The 15,271-nt window shown below is 40.0% G+C and overlaps 1 protein-coding gene across 1 annotated transcript in view; it reads right to left on the bottom strand.

The window, feature by feature from the left end:
- LOC143030538 (BTB/POZ domain-containing protein 6-like) overlaps positions 1-15,271 on the bottom strand; it is a 56,867-nt gene that overhangs the window by 9,467 nt on the left and 32,129 nt on the right. The window contains exons 2-3 of the mRNA XM_076193685.1: positions 10,510-10,667; positions 10,161-10,397 (exon numbers count right to left, since the gene is read on the bottom strand). Of these exons, the coding sequence (XP_076049800.1) occupies positions 10,161-10,397; positions 10,510-10,647 (375 nt within the window). The 5' untranslated portion in view covers positions 10,648-10,667. The remainder of the gene's footprint in view (positions 1-10,160; positions 10,398-10,509; positions 10,668-15,271) is intronic.

The raw sequence follows: 15,271 nt of genomic DNA, 5'->3' as shown, positions 1-15,271 counted from the left end.
TTGCGGAAGTGTGGGGTCCAGGTAAGGCCACTATCAAGTGTGCTACCCAGCACACGGGTATGGTCCTTCGCTGGGATGTTTGTGTTGTTTATTTTAAGAGGAGTGTTTGTGATTGTTCTGTTGGTTCGTTTGCAGCGGAAGTGTACAGCATTGCATTTCGACGCGTTGGTCTTAATGCGCCACTGTTGCTCCCACGCGTGTGCCCCGTTACAAGCAATGATATATATAGACTCTTCTCCGTAAGATCCGGAACGATGCCAAGTGTCGCTAGACGCGATGATTAACAAGAGTGTTTAGGAATACTTCCTAGTACATACACGGATATTCTTTACATCAATGAATAGAAAATAATATTTGATAAAGTTACCTTGTCAATCTTAGATAAGCAGAAACTTAATAGTTTTTATATGAATATCTATACGTACGTAAATGTAAGTTAGGGACGCAGTTGCCAAAATATTGGTTCACATGATTATTTCCAGAGCGCGCGTAAGCTATGCACGTTCTCACGCCGGTGTTTCGGCGTCCGAATACAACGGTAATGTGCAATTTATCTTAATCTTACGTAAATCAATTCCTAAGATTGACAAGATAGATCCACAAAATAATATACATACATAAATCTATATGCAAAGTATGGAATAGTTTGTCAAAGCACAAAAAAGAACGAAATACGTCCGATGAATAGAATTCATCACTTTAAGAGTCTCTAGACGTCGATTTACCTCACGTAGGCACAGATCTTTCTCACCGGCGTCCGAAGACTAAAAGAATATGTACTTTCTCTTATCTTACGTAAATCAATTCGTAAGATTGACAAGAGAGATCCACAAGACAATATACATACATAAATCTATATGCAATGTATAGAATATGTTTGACAGAACACAAAAAGAATGGAATACATCATAAATATATAATTCATCACTTTAACAGTCTCCTAACGTCGATTACCGACGTTGGATGCCGAGAGTCCACCAAGCCTATCGTGGGAACGGCCGGCATATACCAAGTTACACATACGCACGTGTGCGCATGTGCGTCTGAATGAAATCTTCACTACGACGAGCCTGTAGTCGTAACTATATACATATATATATATATGTATATACATATATACTAAGGGCATTTTTATTTTCCAAGGGAGGTAGCCAAAGTCAAAGGCATAATTCCACACCCATTCATTTCATCCCCACCCACTTCACTCTTATTCACCCCTCCTTCCCTTCCTCTTTTCTTGGCTCTTTTCTTCACCCCCTTTCCATTCCCTCCTGCAGAAAAAGAGAAGATGGGGAGAAAGCCCTTTGGGCCTGTTTCAAAATATCATTCACATATAACCACTCCCTAACCACCTCCAACCTCTTCCATGCACCACACCATCATCCATACAACCAGTCTCCACTCACCCCTATCTTCTGCCTTCCCCCACCCTGCTTCAACAGACACTCCCCCCTTCTCCAATGCCTCTTTTAGCCCATCCATCCATCTTACCCTTGGTTTCCCCCTCATGTTCACTCCTTCTACCTCTGCCTTCCACACCTCTTTTTCTAATCTTTCTTCGCTGTTTCCACGTGTCCAAACCATCCCAATACTTTTTCATCAACCCTAGCTCCCAACTCCCTTTCTACTCCCATTCTCCTACTCACCTCCTTGTTTCTCACTCTATCCAGCCTAGTAACCTCTTATCATACTTCTCAGGCATTTCATCTCACACATTTAAACTCTTCCTCTATTAAGTTCCATGTTTCTGCCCCGTAGAGTGTCAGCAAAATCACTCCTTCGCACAAACTTCTCATAGCATCCATTCCCAAATGTCTATTTCTCATATCACTTCTTAATCATCCAAGGCATTTACGTGTTTTCTCAATCTACAATCTACCTACATCTCCATTCCTCCCTTTCCCGACACATTCGTACCCATGTATCATATATATATATATATATATACCTGTATGTATATATATATATATATATATATATATATATATATATATATATATATATATATATATGAAGATAGGAGGGTGGTAAAGAAACACACAAGTCAGAGATGAGTTTATTTCTCTAACGTTTCGGCTATTTACACCTTCTTCAAAGAGACTAAGTAGTACAAGGGGGTTACAAGATTATCGTCCGGAGGACGTCTCCTAGTTAATGGCCTGGTGGACGACCGGGCCGCTGACGATTGATCCGTGGATGGTTGGTCCGCTGACGATTGATCCGCGGACGATTGATCCGCTCTATGTTCCGCCTCCTCATTTTCCTTTGGCCAGTCGTGTACTGCTAATTCCGCCCCTATTTTAGACCAACTGATAAACCCTTTTCTATTATTTATACATTCTTCCTTATCAATATATGCTGCTTCCATTGCTTTCCTGATTGAAAGTCCTTGAATTCAGTGTTGCATGGATGTTGGTTGTGCTCAATATTCTACAGTGTGCAGTGTCTGCACCTATCACATGGCTATGGCATCCTTCCAGTTTCTAGTCTTTGTACTGTCTGTGGTGGTTGTACAAATACATCAGGCGAGACATCATTGATTTCTAGCTTGCCTGAACTTTTCAGGCTTTTTCTGAGGTGAGCGATTTAAATAAAAAAGGAAAGAAGCAAAAGGGACATGATTGGCAAAGTTTTCATTCTCAAGTGAGAATTAGAAATTTGTATGTTGAACTGAAATTGCAATAAGCTTTTTTATGGGAATTATAAATTATTTGTAGTTATGTATACATAGGAGGCAGATATAGTAATGAAGTTGACAAGCAATTATGTCTCGCCTTTTATAGCGTTGAAGATGCATGTCTGGGTTTTAACATTAATTTCTTTTTGCAGTAGTATGGCATCCAAGAAATGTCACCTCAATCCACTCTGGGTGGAGGATCCACTGTTTTCAGCATGGGTCAAGGAAGACCCCAAGGATGACACCAAAGCATACTGCAAACTTTGCAAGAAGCGTTTTGACATAGCAAGCATGGGAGTTTCCGCTCTGAGAAGTCACATGAAAAGCAACTTGCATAACAGAATCAGCCAGTCAAGGCAAAACCCATCAGCAATCCGCAACTTCTTTGGAAAGAAGCAAGACGAAAAGGCAGATGATGCTGCAGCCAATGTCACCTCCAGTGCACCAGTTGCTAGTACAAGTACAGCTCCACAAAGATCAGAGGTTGCAGCTGTTGTGTCAGATGCTGCCCTCCATGCAGAGGTTCTCTGGGCTCTGAAGCTTGTTATGAGCAACTACTCATTCAATTCATCATCTGATGTGGGCATGTTGTTCCCAAGAATGTTTCCGGACAGCCAAATTGCTAAAACTTTCTCATGTGGTGCTACAAAGTGTGCTTATCTAGTTTGTTTTGGCCTGTCTCCATATTTCCATGATCTGCTAGTGGAGAAAGAAGTGCGGAGTGCTATACCATATCCTTTGATGAGTGCATGAACCCTGTTTCACAGAATGAACAAATGGACTTCATAGTCCGTTACTGGAACAATGATTCTGGTCAGGTCAGTGTAAGGTACTTTGGGTCACAGTTCTTGGGGCATGCTCGAGCAAGCGACCTACTCAACAACTTCAAGGATAGGACACAACAACTAGATCCCAAGCGTATGCTTCAGGTGTCAATGGATGGACCTAACGTCAATTGGAAATTTTTCAATGACCTGCAACAGGAGCGCAAAACACAGGATCTCCCAGAACTTCTGAACATCGGAAGCTGTGGACTCCACACTGTCCACGGAAGCTTGCAGAAAGGGGCCAACGAGACTGGATGGAAGATTGGAAACCTGCTAAGGTCTCTGTGGCAGTTCTTCCATGATACCCCCGCAAGAAGAGAGGATTTCACCACTATCACAGGGAGCAAGCTGTACCCATTGCAATTTTGCCAGCACAGATGGGTTGAGGATGCAAAGGTTGCAGAGCGTGCATTGCAGATGTGGCCCAACGTGGAGAAATTTGTGGCATCCTTCAAAGACCCCAAGAGGGCCCCTAGCACTGCCTCATTTGCATCAGTGAAAGCTGCCTGTGAGGACCCACTCTCCGTCGCAAAGCAACAATTCTTCATCTCTGTAGCTAAACAACTCCAGCCATTCCTTCAGAGGTTTCAAACAGATGCACCCATGGCACCGTTCTTGGGACAGAAGCTAAAGGAAGTGGTTGTTGCGATAATGGGACTTTTCATCAAACAAGAAGTTCTGGACAAAGCAGACACCATGCAGAAACTGGCCAACCTGGACCCCAAGGACCAGAAGAACCAGATGCTGCCAAAACTTGTAGATCTGGGATTTGCTGCTCGAGAGTCTGTGAAGAAAGCTGCTGAGAAGAAACTGGTCAGTGATTTGAAGGTCCTGGCATTCAAGAATGAGTGTGTGACACTGCTATCAGAGCTCACATCCAAGATGTTGGACAAGAGTCCCTTGAAACTGTCCCTGGTTCGATATCTCTCTGCACTGGCTCCAGATAAACTAGTTGCTCCTTCTACAGATGCGGCGACGAAGTTCCAGAAAATCCTCCAGATGCTTCTGAATGCCAACAGGCTGTCCGGGGAAGAGTGCGATGAGCTCAGTACAAGGCGTTTGGCAGTGAGATGAAGCAGGAACATGCAGCAGATTTCAAGAACTTCACTCCAGATAGTGAGAGGCTGGACATATTTCTGGGCCAGTACTTTAAAGACCACAAGTACAGCAAGCTCTGGTCTGTTTTCAAGATGCTTCTCACAGTCTCCCATGGTCAGGCATCAGTAGAAAGGGGTTACTCTGTGAACAAGGACCTCCTGGTTCAGAACATGCAGGAGAAGACTATTGTAACTCTTCGTACAGTCTATGACAATATCCAAGCCACGGGCCAGCACTTCACTGAGTTACCCTTCACTCCCAGACTGAAAAGGCATGTCAGGGCATCGAGGATGAGATACCAACAGTACCTCGCGGATCAGAAAAAGTCACAGACAGATAATGAGAAATCCTCAAAGAGAAAGGCACTACAAGAGGATATCCAGTCAGCAGAGAAAAAGAGGAAGCTCTTGAAAGATGGTATGGAGTCAATGACCAAGGAAGCAGACCAGCTGGCAAAAAAGGCAGAAACAGAGCATGACTTCACTTTCCTGGCTAAGTCCAATGCTTTCAGACTGAAAGTCTCTGAGAAGGCGGATGAAAATCTCAAACTGGAAAAGAAACTACAAGACCTCAAGCAGAAACTGAAATCAATGGAGTGACTATTTTCAAGAAAAAGCAAAGAATGAATTATACCTGATACTCTGATATATATATATATATATATGTATATATATATATATATATATATATATATATATATATATATATTGTAATCTAACAGAGGAAGACTGCATAGTGTAATAAAGTGGGTGGAATCGGCTGGCTGTAAGGGGTGGAGGAGGCCAGAAAGATCAGTTTGTATTTGAAAATTGTTTCAGATATTCCGCTCAAAGTCCTGGAAATTTGATGATTTTTATCCTGGAATATCCTGGAAAAGTCCTGGAATTTAGTTTTCAGTTTTCTGTGGGAACCCTGTTGGAGGCTTTAAACCCCTCTGCACTTTTTTCTTCCTTGTCAATATAGGTCTTACTGGCCATCCTCTTCCAGTAAAGTCCTGTTTCATCATAATCTATAACTTGTTTCCTGCTGTACCCTTTCTCTTCAATGCACTTTTCTAATTCCGGCTTGAATTTGTCTGCAGCCTTTTTGTCGGCACTAGCAGCCTCACCTGTGACCTGGATATTATGGAGAGCTGAACATCGCCTGAATTTATCAAACCACCCTTTGCTTGCTTTAAATTCAAAGTCTTCCACTCCCATTTCTACCTTCAGTCTTTCAATAATGGACAATGCTTTCTGACAGATTAAATTCAAAGACAGAGCCATATTTTGACAATTCTGGTCGTCGATCCAGAATTTGAGCCATCTTTCCATCTTATCCATTATTGGCTCACAGTGTTTTGTTAGCATTTTACTCTGCAGATGCGTTGCATTCTCCCCAGATTTTTTTTTATAGCGTCACGATTCTTCAACACTGTCCAGACTGTCCACTGGGCTAGGCCCAAGTTTCGACTTATGGCAGACGTACCTTCTCCATGCTCTTTCCTCTTCAAAATATCTAATTTTACCTCTAATGTCAGCCTACTCCTCTTTCGTTTTGTCTTTTCAACTCCAGCAGTGTCTGCAGAACGTTTTGTGGCCATTATGGGTGCATCACTGTGGGTCGTGATAATAATGTCCACAAAAAACACATTGTAAGGATTTAATTTGTGTTCAAAGGGAAACGCGGGAAGAGACTGATTGTTGTGGTGGCCGCACGGCATGGTGGCGCTATGGTGCAGTGTAAACAAAACACGAGCGGATACCGTATCTGTGAATATTTCTTACCGTAAATAGAATTGGGGGTAGTAATTACCAAATACTGTAACTGTGAATTTACCGAATAAAGAATTACCGTATAAGGACTCATCATTGTGTATATATATATATATATATATATATATATATATATATATATAATATGTATATATATATATATATATATATATACATATGTATGCCATGAAAACCACTATTGGAATAAAAAAGACTGGAGACAGGGAATCTATATATTTCGATTGCAAACTGCAATCCTCTTCAGTAGATACAAAAATGGAATAGTGCGTGCTACATAAGTACCACTCACTATTCCATTTTTGTACTTACTGAAGACGATTGCAGTTCGCAATCGAAATATATAGATTCCCTGTCTCCAGTATTTATTACTCCAACAGTGGTTTTCATGTGATTGACAAATGTGTGATTACATTTTTCACCTGTTATATATATATATACATATATATACATATATATATATATACATATATATATACATATATATATACTGTACATATATATATATACATATATATATATATATATACATACATATACCAAAAGCTTTTTTCCTCCTACACAGGGGGTAGCCAAAAAGAAAAAGGCATAGAGACCACTCCCACCCATTCCATTTCCTATATATTCGACTCCCCCCTCCACCCTCCCTCTTATCTTGGCACCTTCTGGATGATGGGTCATCCCTGCATCCTGTCCACTGCCCTGGGTCAGAAGCAGTGTTGCAAGATACAGCACATCCACAGCAAGGACACTTCATTAAATTAGTGACCTCCCCTCTCTGTCCCCTCATGCAGAAATGGAGATGGGGAGAAATCCCTTTAGGCTGCATCAATTTATTTTTCACACATGCTCCCTTGCCCCCCCACCCACTCCCCCTCATGCATCACAGTATCATCAATACACAACCATTCCCCATTCACCCCTATCTTCTGTCCTCTCTCATCCTTCCTCAACAGACATTCCTCTCTTTCTCAATGCCCCTATTATCCTAACCATCCATCTCATCTTGGGTCACTCCCTCATGTTTACTCCTTCCACCTCTGCCTTCCATAACTCTTTTACTAGTCTTTCTTAACTCATTCTTTCCATGTGTCCAAACCATCCCAATACTCTTTCATCAACTCTATCCCCCAACTCCCTTTCTACCCCTGTTCTCCTCCTCACCTCCTCATTTCTCACTCTATCCAGCCTAGCAACCCCCATCATACTTCTCAGGCACCACATCTCAAACGCATTCAAACTCCTCTTCTCTTCCCCTCTTATGTTCCATGTTTCTGCCCCATACAGTGCTATTGGCACAATCACCCCTTCATACAATCTTGTCTTCGCATCCATTCCCAAATGTCTATTTCTCATCATACTTCTCAGTCCCCCAAGGCATTTCCTTGCTTCTCTCACTCTTTAGTCTACTTTCACCTGCAATCCTCCCTTTCCTGCCACATTCACACCAAAATATCTAAAACTATCCATTTCCTCCAGTCTATCTCCCTTAATACTCACTTTCAATTTGTTGCCACTTTCTCCCCTTCTACATCTCATCATCTTACATTAACTCAGATCTATCTTCAACTTCCTTCTTTCACACACCTTCCCAAACTCTGTCACTAATTTCCTTAAACCCTCCACTGATTCTGCTACAAGTGCAGTGTCATCAGCAAACAACAACTGGCTTATCTCCCACTTTTCCCCATTTTCTTTGACCATCTCTAATTCTTGGCCCATTACCTTTGTGTTTACCTCTTGGACTACCACATCCATTTATAATTTGAACAGCCAAGGTAACATAACATATCCCTGGCAAAGTCCCACCTTTACCTCAAACCACTTGCTCTCTCAATTTCTCATTTTAACACAGATTCTAATACTCTCGTAAAAACTCTTGATTGCTCCTAACAGCTTTTCCTCAATCCAATGTATCTGCAAAACCTCCCACAGTACCTTTCTGTCTACTCTGTCATAAGCATTTCCCAAATCCACATAGGCACAAAAAAAATCCTTACATTTTCCCAAAGCTTTCTCACATATGTACCTTACCAAAAAAATCTGGTTCATGCAACTCCTACCTGTCCTAAACCCACACTGTGTTCCTCACCAATTATTACCTCTGTTCCTCTCCTAATCCTCTCAATCAAAACCCTACCTATGCCTTCCCAACTACACTCAACAAACTGATCCCTCTGAAAATACTACATTCACACTTGTCCCCTTTTCCCTTGTAAAGTGGAACTATACAGACACTCCTCCAGTCCTCTGGCACTCTAACCTCTTTTATGCAATCATTAAATAACCTCACCAGCCAGTCCATCATCAGTGTACCTCCCTTTTTTTAGACATTCCTCAAGACATCCATCCAACCCAGGTGCCTCTTCGGCTCTCATCATTTTAGCAACTGCCTTCACCTCATCCTTCCTTATTTCTCCTCCATTTACCTCACTCATCACTCATTTCTTTAGCGCTTCCCACTGCAACTACCTTTCCCTCCCTATCCTCCTTCACTTTTAGCAACTCTGCCCATCATCTTACTGCCATTTCTTCCATTATCATCTCTCCATCTGCACCTTTCACCTTTTCTTCTTTGATTGACTCACTTCCTATTTCTCTCTTACTTTCTTTCAATAACATCTTTTTATTACTTTCAAAATTTTGTGTCATACTCTTACCCTGTTTCACATCTGCTCTCCTCTTTGCCTCCTTTATCTTATACTTCTCTTCTCTTTACATCTCTCATTTGATTCTCTCATTCTATTATGTAATCAATCTGTGAATGCTTGATTCTTCTCATCTACAACCTTCTTTGTTTCTTCATCCCACCACTTGTGTCACACATCTTTGCACACTTTGTGACTCCCTCCTTGAACCATTCCCATTCCTCTTCCACTCCTAGTTCTACTCTATCCTTCACTCCCTCCCACTTCTCTCTCAGCTTCTTTTTGTACTCCTTTTCTTTCTATATATATTTTACACACACACACACACACACACACACACACACACACACACACACACACACACACACACACATATATATATATATATATATATATATATATATATATATATATATATATGTTTCTTAAGACAGATTGAACATTTTTAGAAGCTCCGCCATGGGATACGAACCCTGACCCGTGCGTCGAAAATTGTCGGAAGGCTCGCCTAATACGGGATTAGATGAAAGTGAGATTAGATCTTCCAATGTTACGTGAAGCGTGGTCGGGGACTAGTACAGTCCTTTTGAACCATCACCATGTAGCATGGTCGCTAACGTCTTGGCCTCGTGATTTTCGACGCACGGGTCAGGGTTCGTATCCCATGGCGGAGCTTCTAAAAATATATATATATATATGTATATACTGTATATATATACATACAAGAAGCATGTGTAAGTTGCACCAGGTTGCAAGATAATAGATTAAGGACATATTTTTGTGGCAAAAATATTCTCAAAACCCATTGCTTTGCACCAAACTACAAAGCAACTTGCAGTTTTGTTCTGACAATCAATATATACAAAAAAAGACTGAAAAATACAAATATATGAGGTTGAGAGTACTGGGGGGCTACTGATTTTGTGTGTGTGAGGGGGGTTAAGCCCCTACATAACCCCTCCGTGGCTATGGGCTTGGGTGGATGGGCTCAAGCTCTTTCCACACATCAACAGCATCATTTCACATACACAGATGAATGTAGTAATTCAACAAGATGAAACTTGTTGTAGATAAATCGCTCAGATAATTTGAGGAAGATCAGACAGGATAACTACCTGGGCAAATGGATCCCCCATACCTGCAGACAAGTTTTCCCTGCAGGTTCCATCAGGTACTTGTGGGCCAGGGTGTACACCTCGAGAGCCTCTTCAACAGACTCCAGGTCCATCCGGTCTAAGTACGTGTGATCCAGAAGCTTCTGGAAGGCCTCATGGGGATCCTCTGGAAGGTTGAGCTGCTTACCGGTAGTAGCCATGGGTCCCATCAGCATGGCGCCGAACACGGGCGACTTCATGGACAGGATCAGCCTGTGGGCCTGAGGGAGTCACAGATTATGTCCAAAGCCTTCCTTGGGGGCAACACACTTGAAAACACCAGCCACCCTGGTCAAGGAGTGCAAGATGTTCAAGGCGAGTATCCACACTTACCTTGATGCAAACCCCGCCTGGAAAGATGATGTCCAAGTCGCTGTACTCGCCCGAGGTGTGCAAGTACTCCAAGCATTCCATGTTGCCCCTCAAGACCATCTGCCATGGCTGGCCGCCCAGGGTTCCCTTTTCGACCATATTAACTCTTCAGTTGCTGCCTGGAAATGTCAACTGGTTTAGCTGTGTGTTAACGAAGGTGCTTGGTCGGTCAGGGGCAGTCTCCCTCCCTATCATCGACAGTAAATGAGAAATTTCTTATTTATTGTCTTGTATCATTTGCATTTTTCTTATAGTGTGTACCTATCCATTGTTCGTACTCTATTATTAAGGTTAATCCTAATAATGTCTTCTTAAAGACGAAATGTTGAAATAAAGGGAAGATTATGGAAACCTAATTTACCCTCATCCTCTTAAAGGAAAAATTATTATTGGAAAAGCTGAGAATACTACAAAGAAGTTCGACAACTATGAGAATGCTATACAAGCACACATACATAGAAGACACTATGGCGGCCCAAGTTCATATCCTGCCAGGGCTGAAATAATTTCAGTATCGCTGTGCTGCTAGTCGTTACCCCAATTCTTGTGGGCGGGGAGTTCAGGGTCTGTGTGTATGTAAGGTCACTGCATTACCCATAGATCAGTCATATACGAGCTCTGAGCTCTCTTCTGGGAGGAAAATAGCTGTTGATCATGATTCAACACGTGATCCAAGACCATGGTGAATCACACACACACACACACACACACACACACACACACACACACACACACACACGTACGTTAGATGGACGGCGAGGATTAACGTTCTGGAGAAAGAGTGAAATTCTCGTGGATCTCAACGGAAAGGAAGTACCTATTGTATTTACGGGGGGGATTGCTCGTGGTGTAGTGGGAAAGTGAGGAAAAAGGAGAAGGGGAGAGATTACTGAGGGAAATGGAAGGAAATGAGGAAGGGGAGGACTTGGTCCAAGAGGCCAGACGGCTTGTAAACAAACGCCGAACCGATGATTTGGATTTTGATGATGGGACCAAAAAAATGTAAAGATTAGAAACATAGATAAAAGCAGTTCAATGGAAGGTGAGGGTAATAATTTCCAAGGATTTAATGAGGGGGCGGCGGATGCCAACCTCCCCCGACTGGCAAAACTGGAGGAAAAACCGGAACAAATGACCGAACATTGGGAGGTTAGGTTCGGTAAAATGTCAAAAATTGCGGAAAGGGTTGAAAGATTGGAAGACCTAGAGAAGGCGAACAAAAACTTAACTGATGAAATAGAAGAACTAAAAAGACAGTTAAGAGAAGTAAAAGAGGAGAATGAAGAATTAAAAAGGAACAATAAAGACAATAAAGAGGGAACAGCAAAAGAGGCACAGGGGTGGAGGAAGATGCAGGAAAATAGTAAAGTTGCATTTACTGATATAATTAAACAGCAAATGAGAGAACAAACTGAAGACTCAGTTATCAAAGTGATGAGACAGAAGGAGAATATTGTAAGAGACTTAGCAGATAAAAAGAAATGTATAATTATATTAGGAATGGAAGAGAAACATAACCCAGACAGAACCACAAGAATCAAAGAGGAAAATGAAAAAGTAAGTAGATTACTAGAATTAGTTCAAGAAGAGGAACCTGAAATCATGAAACAAATTGAAGCGAAGTTTGGACTCGGAAAGTATAGTACAGATAAGACCAGACCAATTAAGATTAAATTCAGATCACAAACAACAGCAGAGACTATCTTAGCAAAAACAGGGAAGTTAGCAGAAAGTGAACAATATAAAAAGGTATGGATAAAAAGAGAAATGAATAAAGAGGAAAGAGAGGAAGAAAAAATGAAAAGGAAAGAAGCTAAAGAAAAAAACGAGACCAGAACGGAGTCAGAAAAACAAGAATTCTACTGGAGAGTAGTGAATATGAAATTGAAGAAATGGATCATAATAGAAACAAAAAAGAAACAGATGATACTATGGAAATAACAGAAAGTTAAGAGTATCCTACACAAATATAGATGGATTAATAACAGGACTAAATGAACTGAACGAGTATCTGAAGGAAAAAGATCCGGACATAATGGGAAATGTTGAGACAAAATTAAAAGGTATACTACCACCCAACAGCATAGGACACAATACATATAATTATTGGATTAGAAACAGAGAGATAAAACAAGGGAGTGGAGTTATGTTCCTGACTAAGAAGGATATAAACGTGAAGTGTGTCACATATGGAAAGAACAGAGTAGAGATGATTATGATAGAAATAGAAGACAGAGATAAGAAGAGCAGAAAGTTTGTAATAAACTACGTGCCCCCAGGAACAGCCTCATGGGAAGAGAGTGAACATAAAAGTATGTTAGAAGACACAAGAATAACACTAAACAAGATAATGGAAGATGGAGGAAGAATAGTTATGATGGGCGACTTTAATTACAAAGAAATCTGCTGGGAAGAGATGACCGTAAAGGGTGGAGAAGACTCATGGGGAAATGTTCTACTTGAGATGATTATTGACCATACAATGACACAATGGATCCAAGAGAACACTAGGTATAGAAATGAAGAAGAACCATTGAGACTAGACCTAATAATCACATCAGAACCTGAAATAGTGGACAAGATAGAATACCAGGCACCAATAAATAAAAGTGACCACATATTGATAGAACTAGAACTGAGAAAAAATACATGAAAAGAAATGAACAATATAGAAAAGGAAGAATGATGTATGAAAAAACAAACTTTGATAAAAGAAGAGAATTCTTTCAAAAAGAAAACTGGGAAGAAATATACAAAGAAGAAACAACAGTGGAAGAGAAATGGAATATTTTGACAAAAATTTATAAAAAAAGGAGTGGAAAAGTATGTCCCAAGACAAAAACAAGAAAAAGAATATGTAAAATGCTGGTACAAACAAAAGTTGTAGGGAGTTAAAAGACAAAAGAGACAAAGCTTGGACCAAATGGAAAAAACACAGAAGGCCTGAAAAATGGAAAATATATACTTGTTATAGAAATAAATATGTACAAACGTGCAGAGAGGAAAAGAGGAAATATGAAAAAGATGTCATAGAAAAATGTAAAGATCAACCAAAACTATTCTACAGATTTGTAAACAACAAATTGAAAAACAAACAAGATTTGGAGAAATTAAGACCAGGAGTAGTTGAATACACAGAGGAAATTGAAATGGCGGAAATTATGAACAAACATTTTAAATCGGTGTTTACAAGGGAGAACATACAACCTGAAGAGATTGAATGGAAAGAGAAAGTCCCCCCTATGAAAGAAATAGAAGTAACAAAGAATGAAATATTGAAACACTTGAGTAATTTTGATGTCAGAAAATCGCATGGACCAGATGAAATAGTAAACTGGATTTTGAAAGAATGCAGGAACGAACTGGCAGACAAAATACATAGCATAATAAACAGTTCCTTGAAAGAAGGAAAAGTTCCAGAAGATTTGAAAAAAGCAAATATAGTACCTATATATAAAGGGGGAAATAAAGAAGACCCTAACAACTATAGACCAGTCTCTCTAACAAGTACAATAGCAAAAATTTGTGAAAGAATTGTCAAAAGTAGATGGGTAAAATATTAGAAAAAAAAAACAACGTGCTAAATCCAAGGCAATTTGGATTCAGACAAGGACAATCATGCGTCACCAATTTAATATGTTTCTATTCAAGGCTAATAGATATAATACAAGCAAGAAATGGATGGGCTGATTGTGCATTTCTAGACCTACTTTTGACAAAGTACCACATAAGAAGTTGCTTAAGAAATTAGAAACTGAAGGAGGAATACAGGGCAAACTGCTTAATTGGATGGAAGACTTTTTGCAAGAAAGAAAAATGAGAGTAGTGATAAGAGACAAACACTCAAAATGGGATGAAGTAATAAGCGGTGTTCCACAAGGAACAGTTCTGGCCCCAATAATGTTTGCTATATATATTAATGATATGGATGAAGGAATTGAAAGCTATTTGAGCTTCTTTGCAGATGATGCAAAAAAGTGAACACGGAAGAAGATTGTGAATCACTACAGAGTGATCTAAATAAAGTACAGGAATGGAGTAGGAAGTGGGAGATGGAGTTCAATACAAAAAAGTGTAGTATAATGGAATTTGGAAAAAGCAAAAACAGAATAACAGGATCATATAAATTGGGAGAAGAAGGAATAAAAAAGTAGAAAATGAGAGGGACCTGGGAGTCATTGTTATGAATAATATGTCACCTGAGAAACATATAAATAAGATTTTTGGAGAAACTTATAATTTAATAAGAACAAAGTTGCATTTACATACCTGGATGAAGAAATGGTGAAGAAAATTCTAATCACCCTGATAAGACCAAGATTGGAATATGCAGCAACGATATGGTCACCAAGTACAAAAAAATGTATAAAAAAAACTTGAAAGAATACAAAGAGCAATTACAAAATTGGCACCAACACTCTCAAAACTATCATATGAAGAGAGACTAGCAAAACTTGAATTACAGACACTAGAGCAAAGAAGAGAGAGAGGAGATTCGATAGCTATTTACAGAATCATGAAAGACATAGGAATTACTGATAGGGAGAATCTGATAAAATGGGATGATAGAAATACAAGAGGACACGGAAAGAAAATAAAAAAAAGACAGCTATAGAAGAGATCTGAAAAAGAACAGCTTTCCTCACAGAGTAATAGACAGTTGGAACAAGTTAGATGAGAAAGTGGTGTGTGCAAAAACAATACATGAATTTAAAATAGTTTA

The sequence above is a fragment of the Oratosquilla oratoria genome, chromosome 12, assembly GCF_046742065.1.
Source record: "Oratosquilla oratoria isolate Oo_2021 chromosome 12, ASM4674206v1, whole genome shotgun sequence".
Lineage (NCBI taxonomy): Eukaryota > Metazoa > Arthropoda > Malacostraca > Stomatopoda > Squillidae > Oratosquilla > Oratosquilla oratoria.
The sequence above is the reverse complement of the archived record's forward strand: the minus strand, read 5'-3'. Positions and strand labels throughout refer to the sequence as shown.